Source organism: Melanerpes formicivorus, unplaced genomic scaffold (genome assembly GCF_026170545.1).
Source record: "Melanerpes formicivorus ecotype bairdi unplaced genomic scaffold, bMelFor1.0.p_v2 SCAF_88, whole genome shotgun sequence".
Taxonomy (NCBI): domain Eukaryota; kingdom Metazoa; phylum Chordata; class Aves; order Piciformes; family Picidae; genus Melanerpes; species Melanerpes formicivorus.
The window spans coordinates 661034-684745 of NW_027142440.1; the positions used below are offsets into that span (position 1 = coordinate 661034).

Genomic DNA, 23712 nt, shown 5'->3' on the forward strand with positions numbered 1-23712 from the left:
GGGTCACGTGCTCGAGGCGCTGCGGGGGGGGCGGGGCGATGCGGCCGGGCTGGGGGCCGCGCGCGGCCCAGCGGCGGAAGGCGGCGGTGCCCCCGCGCGCCGCCATGCTGCCCGGCTCCCCGCCGCGCCGCCACGCGCCCGCCGCGCCCTGCGCGCGCCGCGCGCTGCCCATCTTCCAGGCGCGGGGGCGGCTGCTGGGGCAGCTCCGCGGCCTGGACTGCGCCATCCTGATCGGTGAGTGCCAGGCACTGCCTGCGCTGACGGGGGAGGCGGAGGCTGGGGACACCGTTCCGGGTGGTTTGTGCCTCCTACCATCCCGCTCTGGCTGGGGATGTCCCTGCTGGCTGCAGGGGTGCTCGCTGGGTGAGCTTTGGGAGATGCCTTTTCCGTCCTAAGGATGCTGTTACCAGTGGCCAGCAGCATCCCGGGGCTGGCCCTGCTGTGTGTCGGGGAATGGTGCAGCCTGCGGGAGCCTGCACTGAAATGCTTTGGGCGTAAAGCTGAAGGGTGGTGAATTAGTCCTGGTTTTGTGCTTGAGTTTGGGCTGGTCAAGGCAGGTGGTGATTTGATTTTTATGGAGAAGGCCAAAGTGTTTCTCCTCTCCGTTTCAGCATCCACCTGGAGTGCAGCCAGCTCACAGCCAAGGGGCAAAGCCCTGCTCTGCAGAAACAGCTCAGCTCCATTTTCATGGGCATTCACTCCTTCCATTATTCTTTCTCTCAGGCCAAACTACTAAAGCTTTTGGTCTTACTTTCAGGAGCTGCAGACATGCAGCATCCTGTGTGGAAGTGTAAAGACTCAGCATTTATTACAGTTAAATGAAAAGTACTTTGCCTTTCAGACCTATAGGTGAAAAAAAAACCCCACAGGAACAACCCTTCCTTCCATCCAGCCCTGCCGATGGAGGTGCCTGCACTGATCTCCTTTCCCCGCTGTAGTGCTGAGCCGGTTGTTCCTGCTTGCTGGAGGTACACTGGAGCACAGCACTTAACAGCTTGCTGCTGTGGAGTCAGCTAAAAGCCTCACTGCTGCTGTACAGGCTGCAGCTGCTCTGCTGGGGTCAGGCTTTCTGAATCCTCTCTGCTTCAGAGAATCACAGATTTGCTTGAGTTGGAAGGGAGCTTAAAGCTCAGCCAGCTCCAGCCCCCTGACACAGGCAGGGACACCTCCCACCAGCACAGGCTGCTCAGGGCCTCACCCAGCCTGGCCCTGAACACCTCCAGGGAGGGCACAATCCACAGCCTCCCTGGGCAGCCTGTGCCAGAGTCTCCCCAGCCTCAAACTTTCCTGCAGTGGCAAAGGCTTTGCTGCTGATTGATGGTGTCACTCTGGGCAAGGTGTTGACACTGTCCCTGTCTTTAGTCTCCTCGTGGTGAAAAACATCAAAAAGGAGTTGAAAGTTTTCCCTTGAAGCTGCTGCAAAAAGGGAAAACTTCTCTCCTGTTGTTCCTTAGGAGAAACAGGCTCAGGGAAGACCACTCAGGTCCCTCAGTACCTCTACGAAGCAGGCATCGGCCGCCAGGGCATCATTGCTGTGACCCAGCCCCGCAGGGTGGCAGCTATAGCCTTAGCCACCAGAGTCTCCAGTGAGAGGACAACAGAGCTGGGGAGACTGGTAGGTGGCTTTGCAGAGTCTCTAGAGAGCTGGCATAGTGTCATGGTAAGGTAACCAACAGCCACAGGGGTGGGAGGTGCACCTGGAGGGGGAAATGGCTGCAGGCTGGCTGCTGTGGCTGGGAGGGGGATGTGTCTGGCTTGGTCTCTGTGGTGTTCCACTTGCTGATATCTGTGCTCCTCTCACGAGAAAGTACAGCTTAGTGAGTAAACCAAACCCCACTGCACCCTCTCCCATTGCCCCCTGTGCCACTGTCACAGAGTGAATCCGTGGGGATCTGTGCAGGAAAAGTGGAGAAAGGCTTCCCTTGGGTAGAATCTTTGGAACAGTTTCCAGCAGGTGAGGAAGGAGAGGTGGAGCAGTTGTGGTGGACTTCTAGATGGGGAAAAACCAACTGGGCTGCAGGGGCATGGAATCATAGAAGCACAGAACTGTTTCAGTTGGAAGAGACCTCTAAGATCATCCAGTCCAACCTCCAGCCCAGCACCACCATGGCCACCAAACCCTGGCCCCAAGCGCCATGGCCACAGCTTGCTTCAACACCTCCAGGGATGGGGACTCCACCTCCTCCCTGGGCAGCCTCTGCCAGGCCCTGACCACTCCTGCAGCAAAGAAGTTTTTCCTCCTCTCCATCCTAACCCTCCCCTGGCACAATTCCAGGCCAGTTCCTCTCCTTCTATCACTTGATCCTAGGGAGCAGAGCCCAACCCTCACCTGGCTCCAGCCTCCTCTCAGGGAGCTGCAGAGAGCAATGAGGTCTCCCTCAGCCTCCTCTTCTCCAGGCTGAACACCCCCAGCTCCCTCAGCTGCTCCTCCCCAGCCCTGTTCTGCAGACCCTTCCCCATCTTTGTTGCCCTTCTCTGGCCCTGCTCCAGCCCTCATTGTCCTTCTTGGAGTTAGGGGCCCAAAACCAAACCCAATATGTTAGGTGTAGCTACACCAGTGCCAAATACAGGGGGACAGTCACTTCCCTCCTGCTGCTGGCCACAGCACTGCTGATCCAAGAGAGGATGCTGGTGGCCTTGGCCACCTGGGCTCACGCTGGCTCATGCCATCCAGCCCCCCAGGTCCTTTGATGCTGGGCAGCTTCCCGGCCAGGCCGGCACAGGCATGCCCTGGGAGGGCTCTCGGGTGTGCAGGATGCGGTGCCGGGGGCGGGGCAGTGCCGGGGGGATGCCGGGGCGGTGCGGGAGGGTGCCGGGGCGCTGCCGGGAGGGTGCCGGGGCGGTGCGGGAAGGTGCCGGGGCGCTGCCGGGAGGGTGTCGGGGCGGTGCGGGAGGGTGCCAGGGCGGTGCGGGAAGGTGCCGAGGCGGTGCGGGAAGGTGCCGAGGCGGTGCCGGGAGGGTGCCGGAGCGCTGCCGTGGCGGTGCCGTGGCGCTGCCGTGGTGCCGGGGCAGCGGGACAGCGCGGCGTCCCCGCAGGTGGGCTACTCGGTGCGCTTCGAGGAGCTGAGCTGCGAGCAGACCCGCATCAAGTTCCTGACGGACGGGATGCTGCTGCGCGAGGCCATCGCCGACCCCACGCTGCGCTGCTACAGCGTCGTGATCCTGGACGAGGCCCACGAGAGGACCATCCACACCGACGTGCTGCTGGGCGTGGTGAAGGCTGCGCAGAAGGCGCGGAGGCAGCAGGGCAGAGCGCCGCTGAAGGTGCGTGGGGGCAGGGCCGGGCCGGGGCTCCGGGGCTCCGGGGGCCTTCCGAAGGGTGGAGACCTCAGCCGCCGCTGGTGGCCGCTCCGGACACGAGGCGCTTGGGCGGCTCCGTGCTGCCTCCTGCTGCAGCAGCCCCTGGGGTGAGCAGCAGGCCGGGCACAGGGCTGGAGGAGGCTGGGTACTGCTGCTGGGGGCACCCAGGCTGCAGGAGCTCTGGGGTGATGTGCTGTCCCTGGGGAAGGAGCTCATCTCCTGTGCTGGGTGGCTGTGGGAGGGATTGACGTGAGCAGGTGATGGAGGGTGTGATGGGGAAGGAGTGGAGGGGCTGCCAGCTCCTGGCACAGCCTCACTGAACAGGCTGCTCTGCAGCCCAGCTTGGTGGGTGCTCTGCTCTCTGTGATGCCAGCAAAGGACTGCAACAGATCTTCACTGACTTTATGAGGCCTACAGTAAAGCTGCAGAGGGACTGTTTGCAAAGCCTGAAGGGACAGGGCCAGGGGCAGTAGTTTGGAATGAGAGCAGAGCAGATTTAGATTGGATGTGAGGAACAAGTTCTGCACCAGGAGGCTGCTGGAACACTGCAGCAGGTTGCACAGGAAGGGAGTTGAGGCTCCATCCCTGGAGATATTCAAGGTGAGGATTGACAGTGGTGCTCTGGGCAACCTGATCCAGTGGAGGATGTCCCTGCTGAGTGCAGGGGCTTGGACTGGATGAGCTTTGGAGGTTCCTTCCAGCCCAAACCATTCTGTGATTCTCCACTTGTGTGCTGCTGAAGCTGTTGCTGCGACAGGCAGAGATGACTCTCCTCTGTCCATGGCTGACTGCTGAAGCTATTGGCTGTGACAGGCAGAGATGACTCTCCTCTGTCCCTGGCTGACTGCTGAAGCTGTTGCTGTGACAGGCAGAGATGACTCTCCTCTGTCCCTGGCTGTGCTGCTGAAGCTGTTGGCTGTGACAGGCAGAGATGACTCTCCTCTGTCCCTGGCTGTGCTGCTGAAGCTGTTGGCTGTGACAGGCAGAGATGACTCTCCTCTGTCCCTGGCTGACTGCTGAAGCTGTTGCTGTGACAGGCAGAGATGACTCTCCTCTGTCCCTGGCTGTGCTGCTGAAGCTGTTGCTGTGACAGGGAGAGATGACTCTCTTCTGTCCCTGGCTGACTGCTGAAGCTGTTGCTGTGACAGGCAGAGATGACTCTCCTCTGTCCCTGGCTGACTGCTGAAGCTATTGGCTGTGACAGGCAGAGATGACTCTCCTCTGTCCCTGGCTGTGCTGCTGAAGCTGTTGGGTGTGACAGGCAGAGATGACTCTCCTCTGTCCCTGGCTGACTGCTGAAGCTGTTGGGTGTGACAGGCAGAGATGACTCTCCTCTGTCCCTGGCTGTGCTGCTGAAGCTGTTGGGTGTGACAGGCAGAGATGACTCTCCTCTGTCCCTGGCTGTGCTGCTGAAGCTGTTGCTGTGACAGGCAGAGATGACTCTCCTCTGTCCCTGGCTGACTGCTGAAGCTGTTGGCTGTGACAGGCAGAGATGACTCTCCTCTGTCCCTGGCTGTGCTGCTGAAGCTGTTGGGTGTGACAGGCAGAGATGACTCTCCTCTGTCCCTGGCTGACTGCTGAAGCTGTTGGGTGTGACAGGCAGAGATGACTCTCCTCTGTCCCTGGCTGACTGCTGAAGCTGTTGCTGTGACAGGCAGAGATGACTCTCCTCTGTCCCTGGCTGTGCTGCTGAAGCTGTTGCTGTGACAGGCAGAGATGACTCTCCTCTGTCCCTGGCTGACTGCTGAAGCTGATGGCTGTGACAGGCAGAGATGACTCTCCTCTGTCCCTGGCTGTGCTGCTGAAGCTGTTGCTGTGACAGGCAGAGATGACTCTCCTCTGTCCCTGGCTGACTGCTGAAGCTGATGGCTGTGACAGGCAGAGATGACTCTCCTCTGTCCCTGGCTGACTGCTGAAGCTGTTGCTGTGACAGGCAGAGATGACTCTCCTCTGTCCCTGGCTGACTGCTGAAGCTGTTGCTGTGACAGGCAGAGATGACTCTCCTCTGTCCCTGGCTGACTGCTTTCTGCTGCTCTGAGCACCTATCCCAGTCTCAGGCAGCTGCCCTGTGGCTCCTGCTGACTCCTACATGCCAGCTGGATCAGGACTGCAGTGCAAAGCCAGGCTCTGCTCCTGCTGCAGGTGATCATCATGTCAGCCACCATGGATGTGGACCAGTTCTCCCAGTACTTCAATGGAGCTCCTGTGCTCTACTTGGAAGGCAGGCAGCATCCCATTCAGATCTTCAACACCAAACAGCCTCAGAGTGACTACCTCCAGGCAGCACTGGTGTCAGTCTTCCAGATCCACCAGGTATGGCTGCCCCGTCAGGCTTGGGCCTCTGAGACCAGCAGTGGTTGATCAGGGTGGGGGGCTCACAGCTTGCTGTGGCAGAGGAGGTGGCTGGAGCTTGCTGCTGCCAAACCATGGATGTCCCTGGGAGCTGAAGGGAGGGGTTGATAAATGCCAGTGTCATTCCAAATGGGAAGAAGAAACTGGAAGTGGTCAGCCTTGGCTTATGGGGAGGGGGGAATTGCAGGCCTTAGCTAGCAGCAGGGGGAGGTGATTCTGGTTTACTGCCAAAGTGAACTGCAGAGCAAGTAGAGCTGTGTTGCAATGAGAGCTTAGAGGCACTTTGTGACTGAGTGCAGCTGCCAGATGTTCTCTCATGTAATTGAACTGCAGTTAGTGCTTTGAAGATGCTGCTGGAGGTGAAAGGAGACAGCTAAGCAAAGCCTCTGATGTCAGCTCATAGCTAGTACCCAAATGCTCCTCTCACCCCAGTTCCCTGTTGCCTGGGTGCTTGCTGGCTTCCCTCTGCATGCCCTGCAGTTACTGTATGAAACAGACTCTAAGTGCTTCCTCCATCCTGTTAAGGCTATCCTGCAGAATGTGGTTTACTCTTTACCTCTGCTGGCCTCTGGTTAATCCAGGCTGGTGCTAAGCCATGGCCTCAGCATCATGTCTCTGTGGCTTTTACACAACCCATGGGCCCCCTGTTCCAGCCTCTGAGAACCCTGATGTGAAGAAGTTTCTTCTCCTGTCCAATCTAAACCTCCCCTGGGGTACCTTGGGACCACTTCCTCTTGTCCTGTCACTTGTTACAGGGGAAAGAGGCCAAACCTCACCTGGCTCCAGCCTCCTTTTGGGGAGTTGTAGAGAGCCAGGAGGTCTCTCCTCACCTCCTTGTCTCCAGAATAAACAGCCCCAGGTCCCTCAGCCACTCCTCAGAAGCTCTGTTCTCCAGGTCTGGTGTGTGTCCCCTGTGTGCCTTCTTTCCTCCCAACCTGCTTTGCTGGCTCACTGTCAGGACATCTCACCCAGGTCTCAGTTCTCCCTCTCCAAGCCACCCGTGGCAGCTCAGGCTGGCTGCCTCCCCTTGCTGCCACACGAGCTGCACCTCTGGTGTCCTGAGGGTCCAGCCCAGTGGCTGGACACAGGCAGCTCTGTATTTCATACCCATAATATCCTGTGCCCTACAAATCCAGCTGCACAGTCTGCCCTTTCTTCCTGCCCTCTCTGCTCCTGTGGGAGGTGCTCCTGTTGGGTAACACTGGGGAGTTCTCTCAAGGCCTCTTAGGCCTGGCCAGGCCTAGTGCCAGGAGGGGAAGGGGGGAGGGGCAGGCTCAGACCTGGCCAGCTGAGAGCAGCCTAGCAGTGGGGGGGAGGAAAGAGCCCTGGGGGGTTGGGTGTCCCCTCAGGTGTGGAGATGGGAAGGGCTGGGGACCTTTGGGTGTGCTTTGGGCTACCTCTGTGCTTGTGGCTCCTGTGAAGCACTAAGTGCTTTTCCTTTTGACCTCTCCATCCCTTCTGCCCTCCCCTGGTCTGAGCAGTGGCTTTGCCCCTCTCAGGGCCTGGCCTCAAACCAGGACACCACCTTAACTTTTCCCCTGCCTTTTCCCCTGTCTCCAGGAGGCTCCCTCTTCCCAGGACATCCTGGTGTTCCTGACTGGTCAGGAGGAAATCGAAGCAATGAGCCAGAGCTGCCGGGCCATCGGGCGGCAGCTGCCGGCGGGCTGCCCGCGGCTGCTGGCCCTGCCGCTCTACGCCTCCCTGCCCTACTCCCAGCAGCTCCGTGTCTTCCAGCCTGCCCCCAAGGTCAGCCAGCAGGGGCACTCTGCTTTGTCTCACCAGCCCTGGAGAACTGCCTCCAGTGCTGAGCTTCCCAGCTCAGGAGGGACAGGGGTACCCTGGGGAGCGTCCAGTGGAGGCTGTGAGGGTGATGAAGGGACTGGGACAGTGTGGTGGGGAAAGGCTGAGAGCCCTGGGGCTGGCCAGTCAGGAGAGAAGGCCTAGAGGGGACCTTAGCCATGTCTATGAATGTCTGCAGGGTGGGTGTTGAGGACAAGGTCCTTTTCAGTGGTGCCCAGTGACAGGACAAGGGGCAGTGGATAGAACCTGGAACCCAGGAAGTTCCACCTCACCACCAGGAGAAACTTCTTCACTGGATGCTGGAGCCCAGGAGCTGGCTGCCCAGAGAGCCTGTGGGGCCTCCTCCAGCCCTAGAATCACCACTCTCTGGTTCTGCAATTCCATGGCTGTTTGGAACTGAAGGGGCTCAGAGGGCTCTGTACTGACAGGAACATTCTCCCCTGCCCACTGACCTGGGGCTGAGTGATTCAGTGTGACAGAAGGCAATGCAGCAGTGATGGCATTCACAGGTGCACACCATAGCTCATCTGGGACCACAGAAGGAGGGACCTGGGGACTGGGAAGGGCAGAGGGAGGGAGATTTGCCCATGCCACAGGAGTTCTGTGTCCATAGCAGTTGATGGGCCAAGCACTAAGAAAGCTGAAACCTGGGGATTGTTTCCCTGGGAAAAGGGAACTGTGCTGCCCCAGGCCCTTTTGTTCAGCAGGTAAAGAGAGCTCAGACCTTGTGCCAGAAGCTGAAGCAGGCTGGGTTAGAGATCACAGCAGGGCTGGGGGCTGTGCTTTGCTACAAGTAAGAGCACAGGGCTTAGGAGCTGCCTAGGAGCCAGAGGTGACCTTAATTTGCAGAGCTGGCACAGGCAGCTGCAGGCCTGGCACAGGCAGCTGTAGGACTGGCACAGGCAGCTGCAGGCCTGGCACAGGCAGCTGCAGGCCTGGCACAGGCAGCTCTAGGACTGGCACAGGCAGCTGTAGGCCTGGCACAGGCAGCTGTAGGCCTGGCACAGGCAGCTGTAGGACTGGCACAGGCAGCTGCAGGCCTGGCCCATGCTGGCCAGAGGCAGCAGTGTTTCTCTGGTGCAGCTAACCCCAGGTGGCTTTCCACAGAACCACAGAGTGCTTTGGTTGGCCAAGCCCTTTAAGCTCATCCAGTGCAACCATTCTCTGGCTCTGCCAAGGCTGCTCCTAACCCATGGCCCTCAGCACCACACCTCTGTGTCTTTTAGACAGCTCCAGGGATGGGGTTCAGCCTGTTCCAGTACTTGAGAAGCCTTTCAGTGGAGAAGTTTCTTCTGATGTCTAATCTAAACCTCCCCTGGTGCAACCTGAGGCCATTTCCTCTCATCCTGTCAGTTGTTCCTAGGGAGCAGAGAGCCCAACCCCCACCTGGCTGCAGCCTCCTCTCAGGGAGCTGCAGAGAGCAAGGAGGTCTCCCTCAGCCTCCTCTGCTCCAGGCTGAACACCCCCAGCTCCCTCAGCTGCTCCTCCCCAGCCCTGCTCTCCAGACCCTTCCCCAGCTCTGTTGCCCTTCTCTGGACCTGCTCCAACCCTTCAGTGTCCTTCCTGGAGTGAGGAACCCAAAACTGAACCCAGGACTCACCAGTGGGACACAATCACTTCCCTCCTGCTGCTGGGCACACCATTGCTGGTCCAGGCCAGGCTCTTTGTGGCCTTTTTGGCCCCCTGGGCACCTCCTGGCTCACCTTCAACTGCTGTCAACCAGCACCCCAAGGTCTTTCTCTGCTGGGCAGTTCCCAGCCACACTGCCACAAGCCTGAGGCATTCCTGGGGTAGCTGTGACCCAAGTGCAGGACCCAGTACTTGGCTTTGAGCCTCAGCCTGCTGGCCTCAGCCCATGGATCCAGCCTGTCCAGGTCCCTCTGCAGGGCCTCCCAACCCTCCAGCAGATCAGCACTGCCAGCCAGCTCCGTGTCATCTGCACACTGCTGCAGGTGCCTCCATCCCCTTCTCCAGGCCACTGATGGAGGTGTCAAAGAGAGCTGGCCCCAGTGCTGAGCCTGGGGAGCAGCACTGTGCCTGAGCACCAGCTGGAGCCAGCTGCACTGCCAGCTTCTGCTGCCTGGCTTTGCTCTGCTCTTCCTGCAGGGCTGTCGCAAGGTGATCCTCTCCACCAACATCGCAGAGACCTCCATCACCATCCCAGGGATCAAGTTTGTGGTGGACACAGGCATGGTCAAAGCCAAGAAGTACAGCCCTGGTGAGCACCTGCCAGCCATGCTGCAGAGGCTGGGGCCCCTTCCCTGGCAGCCCCACTGACAGCTGCTTTCAAGCACTGCACTGCCTGAATGGGTGTCCCAGCTTGCAGCTGTGGGTGTGGGTGCTCCCCTGGGGTGTGTCTGTGGGGTGCTCCCCTGGGGCTGTCTCTGTGGGGTGTGCCCTGGGGGTGTCTCTGTGGGGTGTGCCCCTGGGGGTGTGTCTGTGGGGTGCTGCCCTGGGTGTGTCTGGGGGGTGTGCCCCTGGGGGTGTGTCTGTGGGGTGTGCCCTGGGTGTGTCTGTGGGGTGTGCCCTGGGGGGTGTCTGTGGGTTGTGCCCCTGGGGGTGTGTCTGTGGGGTGCTGCCCTGGGGGTGTGTCTGTGGGGTGTGCCCTGGGGTGTCTCTGTGGGGTGTGCCCCTGGGGCTGTGTCTGTGGGGTGTGCCCTGGGGCTGTGTCTGTGAGGTGTGCCCTGGGGCTGTGTCTGTGGGGAGTGCCCCTGGGGTGTGTCTGTGGGGAGTGCCCCTGGGGTGTGTCTGTGGGGTGCTCCCCTGGGGGTGTGTCTGTGGGGTGTGCCCTGGGGCTGTGTCTGTGGGGTGTGCCCCTGGGGGTGTGTCTGTGGGGTGTGCCCCTGGGGTGTGTCTGTGGGGTGTGCCCTGGGGCTGTGTCTGTGGGGTGTGCCCTGGGGGTGTGTCTGTGGGGTGTGCCCTGGGGTGTGTCTGTGGGGTGTGCCCTGGGGGTGTGTCTGTGGGGTGTGCCCTGGGGTGTGTCTGTGGGGTGTGCCCTGGGGCTGTGTCTGTGGGGTGTGCCCTGGGGGTGTGTCTGTGGGGTGTGCCCTGGGTGTGTCTGTGGGGTGTGCCCTGGGGTGTGTCTGTGGGGTGTGCCCTGGGGGTGTCTCTGTGGGGTGTGCCCCTGGGGGTTTGTCTGTGGGGTGTGCCCTGGGTGTGTCTGTGGGGTGTGCCCTGGGGGGTGTCTGTGGGGTGTGCCCTGGGGCTGTGTCTGTGGGGTGCTCCCCTGGGGGTGTGTCTGTGGGGTGTGCCCTGGGGTGTGTCTGTGGGGTGTGCCCTGGGGGTGTGTCTGGGGGGTGTGCCCTGGGGTGTGTCTGTGGGGTGTGCCCTGGGGGTGTGTCTGGGGGGTGTGCCCTGGGGTGTGTCTGTGGGGTGTGCCCCTGGGGCTGTGTCTGTGGGGTGTGCCCTGGGGTGTGTCTGTGGGGTGTGCCCTGGGGGTGTGTCTGGGGGGTGTGCCCTGGGGGTGTCTGGGGGGTGTGCCCTGGGGGTGTGTCTGGGGGGTGTGCCCTGGGGCTGTGTCTGTGGGGTGTGCCCTGGGGGTGTCTGTGGGGTGTGCCCTGGGGTGTCTCTGTGGGGTGCTGCCCTGGGTGTGTCTGTGGGGTGTGCCCCTGGGGTGTGTCTGTGGGGTGCTCCCCTGTGGGGTGTCTCTGTGGGGTGCTCCCCTGGGGGTGTCTCTGTGGGGTGCTCCCCTGGGGTGTGTCTGTGGGGTGTGCCCCTGGGGGTGTGTCTGTGGGGTGTGCCCCTGGGTGTGTCTCTGTGGGGTGTGCCCTGGGTGTGTCTGTGGGGTGCTCCCCTGGGGCTGTCTCTGTGGGGTGTGCCCCTGGGGGTGTGTCTGTGGGGTGCTGCCCTGGGGGTGTGTCTGTGGGGTGCTCCCCTGGGGCTGTCTCTGTGGGGTGTGCCCCTGGGGGTGTGTCTGTGGGGTGCTGCCCTGGGGGTGTGTCTGTGGGGTGCTCCCCTGGGGCTGTCTCTGTGGGGTGTGCCCCTGGGGGTGTGTCTGTGGGGTGCTCCCCTGGGGCTGTGTCTGTGGGGTGTGCCCTGGGGGTGTGTCTGTGGGGTGTGCCCTGGGGCTGTGTCTGTGGGGTGTGCCCTGGGGGTGTCTGTGGGGTGTGCCCTGGGGGTGTGTCTGTGGGGTGTGCCCTGGGGGTGTGTCTGTGGGGTGTGCCCTGGGGGTGTGTCTGTGGGGTGCTCCCCTGGGGTGTGTCTGTGGGGTGTGCCCTGGGGGTGTCTCTGTGGGGTGTGCCCTGGGGTGTGTCTGTGGGGTGTGCCCCTGGGGTGTGTCTGTGGGGTGTGCCCTAGGGGTGTGTCTGTGGGGTGTGCCCTGGGGGTGTGTCTGTGGGGTGTGCCCCTGGGGTGTGTCTGTGGGGTGTGCCCTAGGGGTGTGTCTGTGGGGTGTGCCCTCGGGGTGTGTCTGTGGGGTGTGCCCTGGGGGTGTGCCCCTGGGGGTGTGTCTGTGGGTTGTGCCCTGGGCTGTGTCTGTGGGGTGCTCCCCTGGGGCTGTGTCTGTGGGGTGAGCCCCTGGGGGTGTCTCTGTGGGGTGCTCCCCTGGGGGTGTCTCTGTGGGGTGTGCCCCTGGGGCTGTGTCTGTGGGGTGTGCCCTGGGGCTGTGTCTGTGGGGTGTGCCCTGGGGGTGTCTCTGTGGGGTGTGCCTTGCGGGTGTGTCTGTGGGGTGTGCCCTGGGGGTGTCTGTGGGGTGTGCCCTGGGGGTGTGTCTGTGGGGTGTGCCCTGGGGTGTGTCTGGGGGGTGTGCCCTGGGGCGTTTCTGTGGGGTGTGCCCTGGGGGTGTCTGTGGGGTGTGCCCTGGGGGTGTGTCTGTGGGGTGTGCCCTGGGGTGTGTCTGTGGGGTGTGCCCTGGGGCGTTTCTGTGGGGTGTGCCCCTGGGGGTGTCTGTGGGGTGTGCCCTCGGGGTGTGTCTGGGGGGTGTGCCCTGGGGCGTTTCTGTGGGGTGTGCCCCTGGGGGTGTGTCTGTGGGGTGTGCCTCTGGGGTGTGTCTGTGGGGTGTGCCCTGGGGGTGTGTCTGTGGGGTGCTCCCCTGGGGGGGTGTGTCTGTGGGGTGTGTCTGTGGGTGTGCCCCTGGGGTGTGTCTGTGGGGTGTGCCCCTGGGGTGTGTCTGTGGGGTGTGTCTGTGGGTGTGCCCCTGGGGTGTGTCTGTGGGGTGTGCCCCTGGGGCTGTGTCTGTGGGGTGTGCCCCTGGGTGTGTGTCTGTGGGGTGTGCCCCTGGGGGTGTGTCTGTGGGGTGCTGCCCTGGGGGTGTGTCTGTGGGGTGTGCCCTGGGGGTGTGTCTGTGGGGTGTGCCCTGGGTGTGTCTGTGGGGTGTGCCCTGGGGGTGTGTCTGTGGGGTGTGCCCTGGGTGTGTCTGTGGGGTGTGCCCTGGGTGTGTCTGTGGGGTGTGCCCTGGGGGTGTGTCTGTGGGGTGTGCCCTGGGTGTGTCTGTGGGGTGCTCCCCTGGGGCTGTGTCTGTGGGGTGTGCCCTGGGGGTGTCTGTGGGGTGTGCCCTGGGGGTGTGTCTGTGGGGTGTGTCTGTGGGGTGTGCCCTGGGTGTGTCTGTGGGGTGTGCCCTGGGGGTGTGTCTGTGGGGTGTGCCTCTGGGGCTGTGTCTGTGGGGTGTGCCCTGGGGGTGTGTCTGTGGGGTGTGCCCTGGGTGTGTCTGTGGGGTGTGCCCTGGGGGTGTGTCTGTGGGGTGTGCCTCTGGGGCTGTGTCTGTGGGGTGTGCCCTGGGGGTGTGTCTGTGGGGTGTGCCCTGGGGGTGTGTCTGTGGGGTGTGCCTCTGGGGCTGTGTCTGTGGGGTGTGCCCTGGGGGTGTCTCTGTGGGGTGCTGCCCTGGGGGTGTGTCTGTGGGGTGTGCCCCTGGGGCTGTGTCTGTGGGGTGTGCCCCTGGGGGTGTGTCTGTGGGGTGTGCCCTGGGGCTGTGTCTGTGGGGTGTGCCCTGGGGGTGTCTCTGTGGGGTGCTGCCCTGGGGGTGTGTCTGTGGGGTGTGCCCCTGGGGGTGTGTCTGTTAGGTGTGCCCTGGGGGTGTGTCTGTGGGGTGTGTCTGTGGGGTGTGCCTCTGGGGTGTGTCTGTGGGGTGTGCCCTGGGGGTGTGCCTCTGGGGTGTGTCTCTGGGGTGTGCCCTGGGGGTGTGCCCCTGGGGTGTGTCTGTGGGGTGTGCCCTGGGGGTGTGTCTGTGGGGTGTGCCCCTGGGGGTGTGCCCCTGGGTGTGTCTGTGGGGTGTTCCCCTGGGGGTGTGTCTGTGGGGTGTGCCCTGGGGGTGTGTCTGTGGGGTGTGTCCTGGGGGTGTGTCTGTGGGGTGTGCCCCTGGGTGTGTCTGGGGGGTGCTCCCCTGGGGGTGTGTCTGTGGGGTGCTCCCCTGGGGCTGTGTCTGTGGGGTGTGCCCTGGGGGTGTGTCTGTGGGGTGTGCCCTGGGGGTGTCTCTGTGGGGTGTGCCCCTGGGGTGTGTCTGTGGGGTGTGCCCTGGGGGTGTCTGTGGGGTGTGCCCTGGGGGTGTCTGTGGGGTGTGCCCCGGGGGTGTGTCTGTGGGGTGTGCCCTGGGGGTGTCTGTGGGGTGTGCCCCGGGGGTGTGTCTGTGGGGTGTGCCCTGGGGGTGTGTCTGTGGGGTGCTGCCCTGGGGGTGTGTCTGTGGGGTGTGCCCTGGGTGTGTCTGTGGGGTGTGCCCCTGGGGGTGTGTCTGTGGGGTGTGCCCTGGGTGTGTCTGTGGGGTGTGCCCTGGGGGTGTCTCTGTGGGGTGTGCCCCTGGGGCTGTGTCTGTGGGGTGTGCCCCTGGGGGTGTGTCTGTGGGGTGTGCCCTGGGGGTGTGTCTGTGGGGTGTGCCCTGGGGGTGTCTCTGTGGGGTGCTGCCCTGGGGGTGTGTCTGTGGGGTGTGCCCCTGGGGCTGTGTCTGTGGGGTGTGCCCTGGGGGTGTCTCTGTGGGGTGCTGCCCTGGGGGTGTGTCTGTGGGGTGTGCCCCTGGGGCTGTGTCTGTGGGGTGTGCCCTGGGTGTGTCTGTGGGGTGTGCCCCTGGGGGTGTGTCTGTGGGGTGTGCCCTGGGTGTGTCTGTGGGGTGTGCCCTGGGGGTGTCTCTGTGGGGTGTGCCCCTGGGGCTGTGTCTGTGGGGTGTGCCCCTGGGGGTGTGTCTGTGGGGTGTGCCCTGGGGGTGTGTCTGTGGGGTGTTCCCCTGGGGGTGTGTCTGTGGGGTGTGCCCCTGGGTGTGTCTGTGGGGAGTGCCCCTGGGTGTGTCTGTGGGGTGCTCCCCTGGGGGGTGTCTCTGTGGGGTGCTGCCCTGGGGGTGTGCCCCGGGGGTGTGTCTGTGGGGTGTGTCTGTGGGGTGTGTCTGTGGGGTGTGTCTGTGGGCTGTGCCCTGGGTGTGTCTGTGGGGTGTGCCCTGGGGGTGTGTCTGTGGGGTGCTGCCCTGGGGGTGTGTCTGTGGGGTGTGTCTGTGGGCTGTGCCCTGGGTGTGTCTGTGGGGTGTGTCTGTGGGGTGTGTCTGTGGGTGTGTCACTGAGTAGCAGCCCTGCTGGGGTAACATTCTGCCAAGTCTGAGTCTTCTTTTCATGCAGTGAGAGAATCACTGAGGCTGGAAAAGACTTTTGAGGTCTTCTAGTCCCAGCTGCCCAACTACCCTGGCCCCAACTACCCTGGCCCCAGCTACCCTGGCCCCAGCTACCCTGGCCCCAGCTACCCTGGCCCCAGCTACTCTGGCCCCCAGCTACCCTGGCCCCAGCTACCCTGGCCCCAGCTACCCTGGCCCCAGCTACTCTGGCCCCCAGCTACCCTGGCCCCAGCTACCCTGGCCCCAGCTACTCTGGCCCCCAGCTGCCCTGGCCCCCAGCTACCCTGGCCCCAGCTACCCTGGCCCCAGCTACTCTGGCCCCCAGCTGCCCTGGCCCCCAGCTACCCTGGCCCCAGCTGCCCTGGCTCCAGCTACCCTGGCCCCAGCTACCCTGGCCCCAGCTACCCTGGCCCCCAGCTACCCTGGCCCCAGCTACCCTGGCCCCAGCTACTCTGGCCCCCAGCTGCCCTGGCCCCCAGCTACCCTGGCCCCAGCTACCCTGGCCCCAGCTACCCTGGCCCCCAGCTACCCTGGCCCCAGCTACCCTGGCCCCCAGCTACCCTGGCCCCAGGTTTCTGTAACCCCTCCAGGGATGGGGACCCCACCAGCTCCCTGGGCAGCCTGTGCCAGGCCCTGACCCCTCCTGCAGCAGAGCTTTTCCCTGCTCTCCAGCCTGGCCCTCCCCTGGCGCAGCGGCAGCCTCACCCTCTCCCTCCTGCTGGCTATGTTAAGTCGAGTCTGAGCAGCCCTTGGGTGGCAGAGCCTGGGGGGGTTGCTGGGGCTGCATGTGCCTGACGCTCTGCAGTGCAGAGGCAGTGAGGCAGTGCCCTCTCTCACAGCCAGCGGGCTGGAGGTGCTGGCGCTGCAGCGCGTGTCGCAGGCGCAGGCCTGGCAGCGCGCGGGGCGGGCCGGGCGCGAGGCCAGCGGCGTCTGCTACCGCCTCTACACCCAGGAGGAGTTCGACAAGCTGGACAGGATGACAGTGCCTGAGATACAGAGGTGAGGCCAGCACCCTGCTCCCCTCCAGCTGCTCACCAGGGTGCTGCTGGTCACTGTGAGCTGTGTGAAGAGCCCGGGGTGGAGCTGGGGCTGGGGTGTGGCGCTTGGCCCTTCAGCCATCAGCCTTTAGAGAGTGAAGGGTCACAGAGTGGCAGGGGCTGGGGGGCCTCTGGAGAGCAAGTCCAACCCTCCTGCCACAGCAGGGTCACCCAGGGCTGGTCACAAGGAACACAGCCAGGTGGGGCTAAAAAGAATCTACTGGGGGAGACTCCACAGCCTCTCTGGGCAGCCTGCCCCAGGGCTCCAGCAGCCTCACCCCAAGCAAGTTCCTCCTCCTGTGTTATACTCTGCCCACTGCCCCTTGTCCTATCACAGGGACCCCCTGAAAAGAGCTCAGGGCCCCTTCTTCTTGACACCCACCCTGCAGATGTTTAAACACTGATCAGATCCCCTCTCAGGCTGCTCTCCTCCAGACTCACCAGCTCCAGGTCTCTCAGTGTTTCCTCATCAGAGGCTTTCCTCATCCAGGCTCTTCAGCATCCTCATAGCCTCTGCTGGACTCTCCAGTACTTCCCTGTCCTCCCTGAACTGGGGAGCCCAGAAGTGGAGACAGTGCTCCAGATGTGGTATCACTAGGGCAGAGTAGAGATGAACTAGGAAGCATTCACTCAGGGTGGGCTGTTGGGCTGTCAGTCTCACAGGCAATAGTTCTCTTGACTCGAGGTCTCACCTCTTTCCCTTCCTGGTTCAGACAGTAGGCCTTCCCCAGCCAGCACTGCTCTGGTCTCTCAAGTTGCAGCACAGATCTGAGACTCTCACCTCAGCTTATAGACAGAAAACAGATTCTGAGACTTTAAAGAACAAAAGGAGAGAACCATCTCAGTTGTTTCTCCTCCCTGTGCAGGTGTAACCTGGCCAGTGTGGTGCTGCATCTCCTGGCCCTGAGGGTGCCCAATGTGCTCACTTTTGACTTCATGTCCAAACCATCTCCTGGTAAGTGGTTACAAAGGCAGTCGTGGAACAGCCATGGCAAGTGAGTCCCTGAGGAACTGCTTACAGATAATGTCTCCAGGCCAGCCAGAGGAGATGGAGTGTGGAAGGTCAGGGCTGTGAAAGAGGAGCAGTCCCTCTCTGCTGCACCTTCTGGTGGTCCAGAAGCCTCACACTTGTTCACTGCTCATTCCTTTTGCTCAGTTTTATCAGAGCAGCCAGGGGTTATAGCAGAGAGCTGGAGAGTCCAGGCTCTGAACAGAGCAGGGACCCATGGGGAGCATGAAGGTGTGCCCTGGCTGCTGGAGAAAGCTATGGGGAGCCTCACACAGCCTCTGCTGCAAGCTGGAGGCAAGAGCTTCAGTTTTGCCCCTGGCTTTGCTGCTTCAGTGGGAAGGGTGAGTGTTCTGCTGGAGGGAGGGCTGTGAACCGCCCTCTGGGGCACTAATTTCTCTGGTCAGAAAGTGTTTGTCCCTCCAACCAGGGCAAAGAGGTAGTGATGGCAGCAGCTGGCCCTTCACAGCCCTGCAGGCTGCCCTCACAGCCTGGCCTTGTTTTGACAGAGGCAATTGAAGCAGCGATTGAGCAGCTGGACCTGCTGGGAGCCGTGGAGCGGAAGGAAGATCAGCTGGTGCTGACCCCCCTGGGGAGGAGGATGGCAGCCTTCCCTCTGGAGCCAAAGTTCTCAAAAGTAAAACCTGCACAGCAATCAGCCTCTGTCTCCTGGGCTTTTCCCATCAGCCTTGCTCCTTCAAACTCTCAAGCAGGGCCTGTGGCTTGGGGTGGCTGCAGCTGCCCTGAGGTGGCTGCCAGCTGCTCATGAAGCCCAGCTCTCCTCACAGCAGCTCTGCTGGCTCTGAAGCTGAAACAAGACTTTTGCTGGCATTGCTGGCACTGTTTAGCAGCTTCATGAAGGGTCTGATGTACAGAATCTCAGCATGGTGGTGTTGGAAGAGACCTCTGGAGATCATCCAGACCAACCCCTGCTCAAGCACCCACAGCACAGTGCCCAGCAGCACAATGCCCAGGGGGGGTTGGAAGCTCTCCACACAAGGACACTCCACAACCTCTCTGGGCAGCCTGCTCCAGGCCTCCAGCACCCTCACAACAAACAACTTTCTCCTCCTCTTCACATCCAACCTCCTGGCTTCCACTCTCTGCCCCTTGCTGCCCCTTGTGCTGTCCCTGGGCACCACTCAGCAGAGCCTGGCCCCAGCCTCTTGCCCCCCACAGCTCCTTTAGCTCTTGCTGAGCATTGCTCAGCTCCCCTCTGGGGCTGCTCTTCTGCAGGCTCTCAGCCCCAGGGCTCTCAGCCTGTGCTCCTCCCAGAGCTGCTCCAGGCCCCTCAGCAGCTCTGCAGCCTCCCCTGGGCTCTCTCCAGCAGTTCTCTGTCTCTCTGAACTGGGAAGCACAGACCTGGACCCAGGACTGCAGCTGTGGCCTCCCTAGGGCAGAGTGGAGGGGGAGCAGAACCTTCCTTCACCTGCTGGTCACACATTTCTTAATGTACCCCAGGGGACCAGTCCTGACCTGGGGAACACCACAAGCTACAGGCCTCCAGCTAGGCTCTGTGCCTCTGGTCACAAGCCTCTGAGCTCTGTCCTTCAGCCAGTTCTCAGCCCACCTCACTGTCCACCCATCCAGCACACACATCTTAAGCTTCCCTGTGAGGTTATAGGAGAGTGTCCAAAGCCTTGCTGCAGTCAAGGCAGAGAGCCTGCCCTGCTCTCCCCTCCTCCACCCAGCCAGGCAGAGCAGCACAGGTGGCTGGCAGGTTGGTCAGGCACGGTTTGCCCTTTGTGAATCCATCCTGACCGCTCCTGATAACCTCCTTCCCCTGCACACGTGCTGTGGTTGGTTTTGCAGGGGGTATGAAGGTGCCAGCGTGTGCTGGGCCCACAGGAGAGAGCTTTGTGCTTGTGTCTAGGCCCAAATGTTAATGAAATTGTCCTAAACTATGCTTGGTGAAGTTCCTGGGCTCCCAGTGAGCAGAAAGCTGCCCATCTGAGGTGGATTTGTTGTTGTGTTTGCAGACAATCCTCATGTCCCCCAAGTTCCACTGCACAGAGGAGATCCTGACCATCGTGTCGCTGCTGTCGGCGGACAGCGTCCTCTACAGCCCCCCTGCCCGCCGGGAGGAGGTGCAGGCCGTCAGGAGGAAGTTCATCTCCAGTGAGGGAGACCACCTGACCCTGCTCAGCATCTACAGGGCCTTCAAAAACGTCAGTGGCAACAAGGTAGGATGCTCTGAGCCTGCCAGTGCTGGCTGGGCTCTGGGGAGGGAGCTTGGCATACAGCAGAGGGATGTCTGCATCCTTCCTGGTGGGTGCAGTGTGCAGTGGAAGGGAGCTCAAGAATCACCTGCTCCAGCCTTTCTGGGGGAGATCCTTCCAAAGAATGGGTTGGGTTGGAAGGGACCTCAGAGCTCATCCAGTTTCAGCCTCCTGCCATGGTCAGGGACCCCTCCCACCAGCACAGGTTGCTCAAGGCCTCATCCAGCCTGGCCTGGAACACCTCCAGGCAGGAGGCAGCCACAGCCTCCCTGGGCAGCCTGTGCCAGTCTCCCACCAGCCTCACTCAAGAATTTCTTCCTCCTCTCCAGTCTCAGTCTCTCCTCCTCAAGCTTCAATCCATTGCCTCTCATTCTGTCACTCCCAGCCCTTGTCATAAGTCCCTCCCCAGCTCTCCTGGAGCCCCTTCAGGTGCTGCTATAATCTCCAACCTTTCAGGCACAATTTCAAGCCATTTCCTCTTGTTCTAAAGTGCGAGAAGATGAAGTGGCCCTTTCTAACTCCTGGTGTCTGTGCTGCAGGACTGGTGCAAAGAGAACTTTGTCAACAGCAGGAACATGATGCTCGTGTCAGACATCAGAGCTCAGCTCAGGGACATCTGTGTGAAGGTAATTTGTTGCTGTGTTTCCTTCTGGCACCTCTTGGCATTTTGCTTGTCCCCAAGCTGGTTTTGTTGTGCACTGAGTCCCAGGGAATGAGGAAATGTGACTTTGTTTGCAGTAGTGAAGTGAAATTCCTGACTCTAGCTGCATCCCACGAGCTCAGAGCTGCCGCGCTCTGTGGGTTAGTATCATAGTATCAGTCAGGGTTGGAAGGGACCACAAGGCTTATCCAGTTCCACCCCCCCTGCCATGGGCAGGGACACCCCACACTAGATCAGCCTGGCCAGAGCCTCAGCCAGCCTGGCCTTAAACACCTCCAGGGATGGGGCCCCAACCACCTCCCTGGACAACCCATCCCAGGGCTTCACCACTCTCATGGGGAAGAACTTCCTCCTCCCCTCCAGCCTGAATCTCCCCACCTCCAGCTTCATTCCATTCCCCCTAGTCCTATCACTCCCTGAGATCCTGAGCAGTCCCTCCCCAGCCTTCCTGTAGCCCCCTTCAGATCCTGGAAGGCCACAGTGAGGTCACCTGGGAGCCTTCTCTTCTCCAGACTGAACAGCCCCAACTCTTTCAGTCTGTCCTCACAGCAGAGCAGCTCCAGCCCTCTGCTCCTCCTCCTGGCTCTGCTCTGGACACCTTCCAGCCCCTCCAGATCCCTCTTGCAATAGGGGCTCCAGAACTGGAGGCAGGACTCCAGGTGGGGTCTCCCCAGAGCTGAGCAGAGGGGGAGAATCACCTCCCTTGCCCTGCTGGCCACACTTCTCCTGCTGCAGCCCAGGCTCTGGTTGGCTTTCTGGGCTGCAAGTGCACACTGAGAGCTCCTGGTGAGCTTCTCCTCCCCCAGCACCCCCAAGGCTCTCTCCTCAGGGCTGCTTTCCAGCCTGGCTTTGCGCCTGGGATTGCCTCCACCCAGCTGCAGGACCCTGCCCTTGGTCTTGGTCTTGTTGAACCTCCTGAGGTTGCCTTGTGCCCACCTCTCCAGCCTGTCCAGGTCCCTCTGGATGGATCCCTTCCCTCCAGCTGTCTGCTGCACCACACAGCTTGGTGTCATCAGCAAACCTGCTCTTTGAGGAGAGGTGAAGACAGAAAGGAGCTCTGGGGAAGCTTCTTGGGCAGAGGACAATTTTTCCTAAGGGATTTCACTGCTGTAATGTAAATGGAACTGTTCTGAGTGATCAGTGAGTGATACCAGTTGGCTGGCTGGCTTCATGGAGTCAGGGAATCACAGAATGGGTTGGGTTGGAAGGGACCTCAAAGATCATTCAGTTCCAACCCCCTGCCACTGGCAGGGATACATCCCACCAGCCCAGGTTGCTCAAGGCCTCATCCAGCCTGGCCTGGAACACCACCAGGAAGGGGGCAACCACAGCCTGCTTGGGCTACTTCACTCCCAGAAGAATCTTGATCCATGTTGTCGCTCATCTTGCATTAGCCTGGATTAGCCTTAACATCTTCCTGAGCCGAGTTCCTAGAGGTCCTTTTCCACTGTCCATGTTTAGCCTGTATCTGGGGCTCAGCTCCAGCAGTTGCTCTGTCATCTTGATGATTCCTCCCCAGCAGAGAAGGGGGTCAGGAAAAGGAGGGGAGAGCTGTGGGCTGAATTGAAACATTTAATGAAACATCCAAACTAATTCCAGCCTCCGTGTGAAGTGTGCACAGTTACACTCAGCAGTGGTAAGGTGGTCACAATAAATGGGAAGGAGAGGCAAAGGAGAGAGGAGGGGAGGAGAAGGCAGGGTAGAGGGGAGGGGAAGGCAGTGGAGGATGTGAAACAGAGCCCCTCCTGTCCTCACCACCCTTGGTACTGGAGGTGTTTCTGGGCTGGGGGGCAGCCAAGGCCAGCTCAGCTCAGCTGCCCTGGCTGCCTCCACACTGCTCACAGCCTGCAGCCCACGGCTGGCCCAGGATTCTGCCCCAGCCAGAGCAGGACACCCAGACTAGCAGGATTTCAGCCCAGCACTGCCTGACCTGAGAAGGGATCCATGTTTCCCAGCCCCTGCTCACCCCTGTCTCTCCTCACCACACAGCTGTCGCTGCCCATCGAGTCCTCGCGCTCGGACAGCACCAACGTCCGCCGCTGCCTGGCCCACAGCCTCTTCATGAACGCCGCCGAGCTGCAGCCCGACGGCACCTACAGCACCCTGGACTCTCACCAGCTGGTGGCCATCCACCCCTCCTCTGTGCTCTTCCAGTGCAAACCAGCCTGTGTGGTCTACAACACGCTGCTGCACACCACCAAGTGCTACATGCGGGACCTGTGCGTGGTGGACGCCGACTGGCTCTACGAGGCCGCGCCTGACTACTTCCGCAGGAAGCTGCGGACGGCCAGGGACTGACCAAGGACTGAGCAGGGTTTTGGCCTCACCCTGAAGGACTGGGCTGTGGTTTGTGGTGAATGCACAGGAGCAGCAGAGCTTTGCCTTGCCACTGAGAAGCACAGAGGGAAATGGCTTCTCCGTGAGAGCCACACCTGGGAAGGCTGCCTGGCTGAGGACAGGGATGGTTCTTACCAGTTACTGTGAGGGTGGGGGTGTGGTACCTGCTGTGCACACCTCTGTGTGTGTGTGTGCCACATCTGTACTGGGGGAAGGGGCAGCTTCTGGTAGCAGAGTCCAGTTTGTCACTCTGTTTAACAGGGGACATGAGACCCCAAGAGCAGACTGGGGATGGCTGATGACTGTGCTTGAATCCTGAGCAGGTTTCTTTAGGAGAAAACAAAAAGAAGGAGAAAAATATTTTCAATGTCTATTTCTGGGGGGAAAAAAAAGCCTTTTTTTACTGTTTCTAGAAGGGAGGTGCTGCTGCCTTTTGCCTCAGCAAACATCTCTCTGCCTCTTAGCAATTACTAATATTTGATCAGGTGGAAATACAAAAATGCATTCATTAATCCCAACCTTTCCAGCCAAACCTATTGACAGCTTCATTGTGCAGATTTGGACCTTGGGTTGTGGTTAAATATTTTCACCAAATGCACATTTAAACAAAACAACAATGTGAGGAAACCCAGGAGTCAGCTGGGAAGGGGATAGGCAGCACCCAGCGTGCCGCGCGGGGACTCTCGGGCTGTGTCGGGGGAGCAGCTGGTGCAGAGCCTTTGGAGGGGCTTTGCAGACAGCAGCAGAGCTTTCCAGAGCCTCTCCAGGGCGGCAGAATTCAAATCCCAACTGCAGAGTGGTTGCAGGAGATAGCGCAGGAGTGGCGTGCACCACATGCAGGCTTTGCTGGAGGAGACTTGCCAGGGAGCTTTGCAGCTTGGCTTCCTGCAGCCTTGCTGTGCTGACCAGGGCTTTGGGGAACATGCTGAGGTGGCTTGTCCCACCCCATGGGGGGAGTGGCATGTCCCAGTTCATGAGGCAAGTGCTCTTCCCAGCTCAGGGGGCAAGCGGCTTGCCCTGGATCCCAGGGCCAGCGGTGTTTCCCGGCTCTCATTGCCGGCGGCGTTTCCCTGCTCTCATTGCCGGCGGTGTTTCCCGGCTCTCATTGCCAGCGGTGTTTCCCGGCTCTCATTGCCAGCGGTGTTTCCCGGCTCTCATTGCCGGCGGTGTTTCCCTGCTCTCATTGCCGGCGGCGTTTCCTGGCTCTCATTGCCGGCGGTGTTTCCCTGCTCTCATTGCCGGCGGTGTTTCCCTGCTCTCATTGCCAGCGGTGTTTCCCTGCTCTCATTGCCGGCGGCGTTTCCCGGCTCTCATTGCCGGCGGTGTTTCCCTGCTCTCATTGCCGGCGGCGTTTCCCGGCTCTCATTGCCGGCGGTGTTTCCCTGCTCTCATTGCCGGCGGTGTTTCCCTGCTCTCATTGCCAGCGGCGTTTCCCGGCTCTCATTGCCGGCGGCGTTTCCCTGCTCTCATTGCCGGCG

General features: G+C 61.2%; 1 protein-coding gene across 2 annotated transcripts; it reads left to right on the forward strand.

The window, feature by feature from the left end:
- The first annotated feature begins 48 nt into the window (after positions 1–48).
- DHX33 (DEAH-box helicase 33) lies at positions 49–23164 on the forward strand. Of its 2 annotated transcripts, XM_068165428.1 has the most exons (12): positions 49–234; positions 1455–1615; positions 3037–3264; positions 5443–5613; positions 7213–7398; positions 9559–9670; positions 15814–15973; positions 16878–16966; positions 17527–17654; positions 18997–19200; positions 19776–19862; positions 21887–23164. In XM_068165428.1, exons 1-12 carry the CDS (start codon positions 105–107, stop codon positions 22193–22195), a joined length of 1965 nt encoding a protein of 654 aa, XP_068021529.1. In that variant the 5' UTR covers positions 49–104; the 3' UTR covers positions 22196–23164. The 2 variants fall into 2 exon arrangements, with proteins under 2 accessions (XP_068021529.1, XP_068021531.1); XM_068165430.1 differs by lacking the exon at positions 7213–7398.
- The last annotated feature ends 548 nt before the right edge of the window (positions 23165–23712 follow it).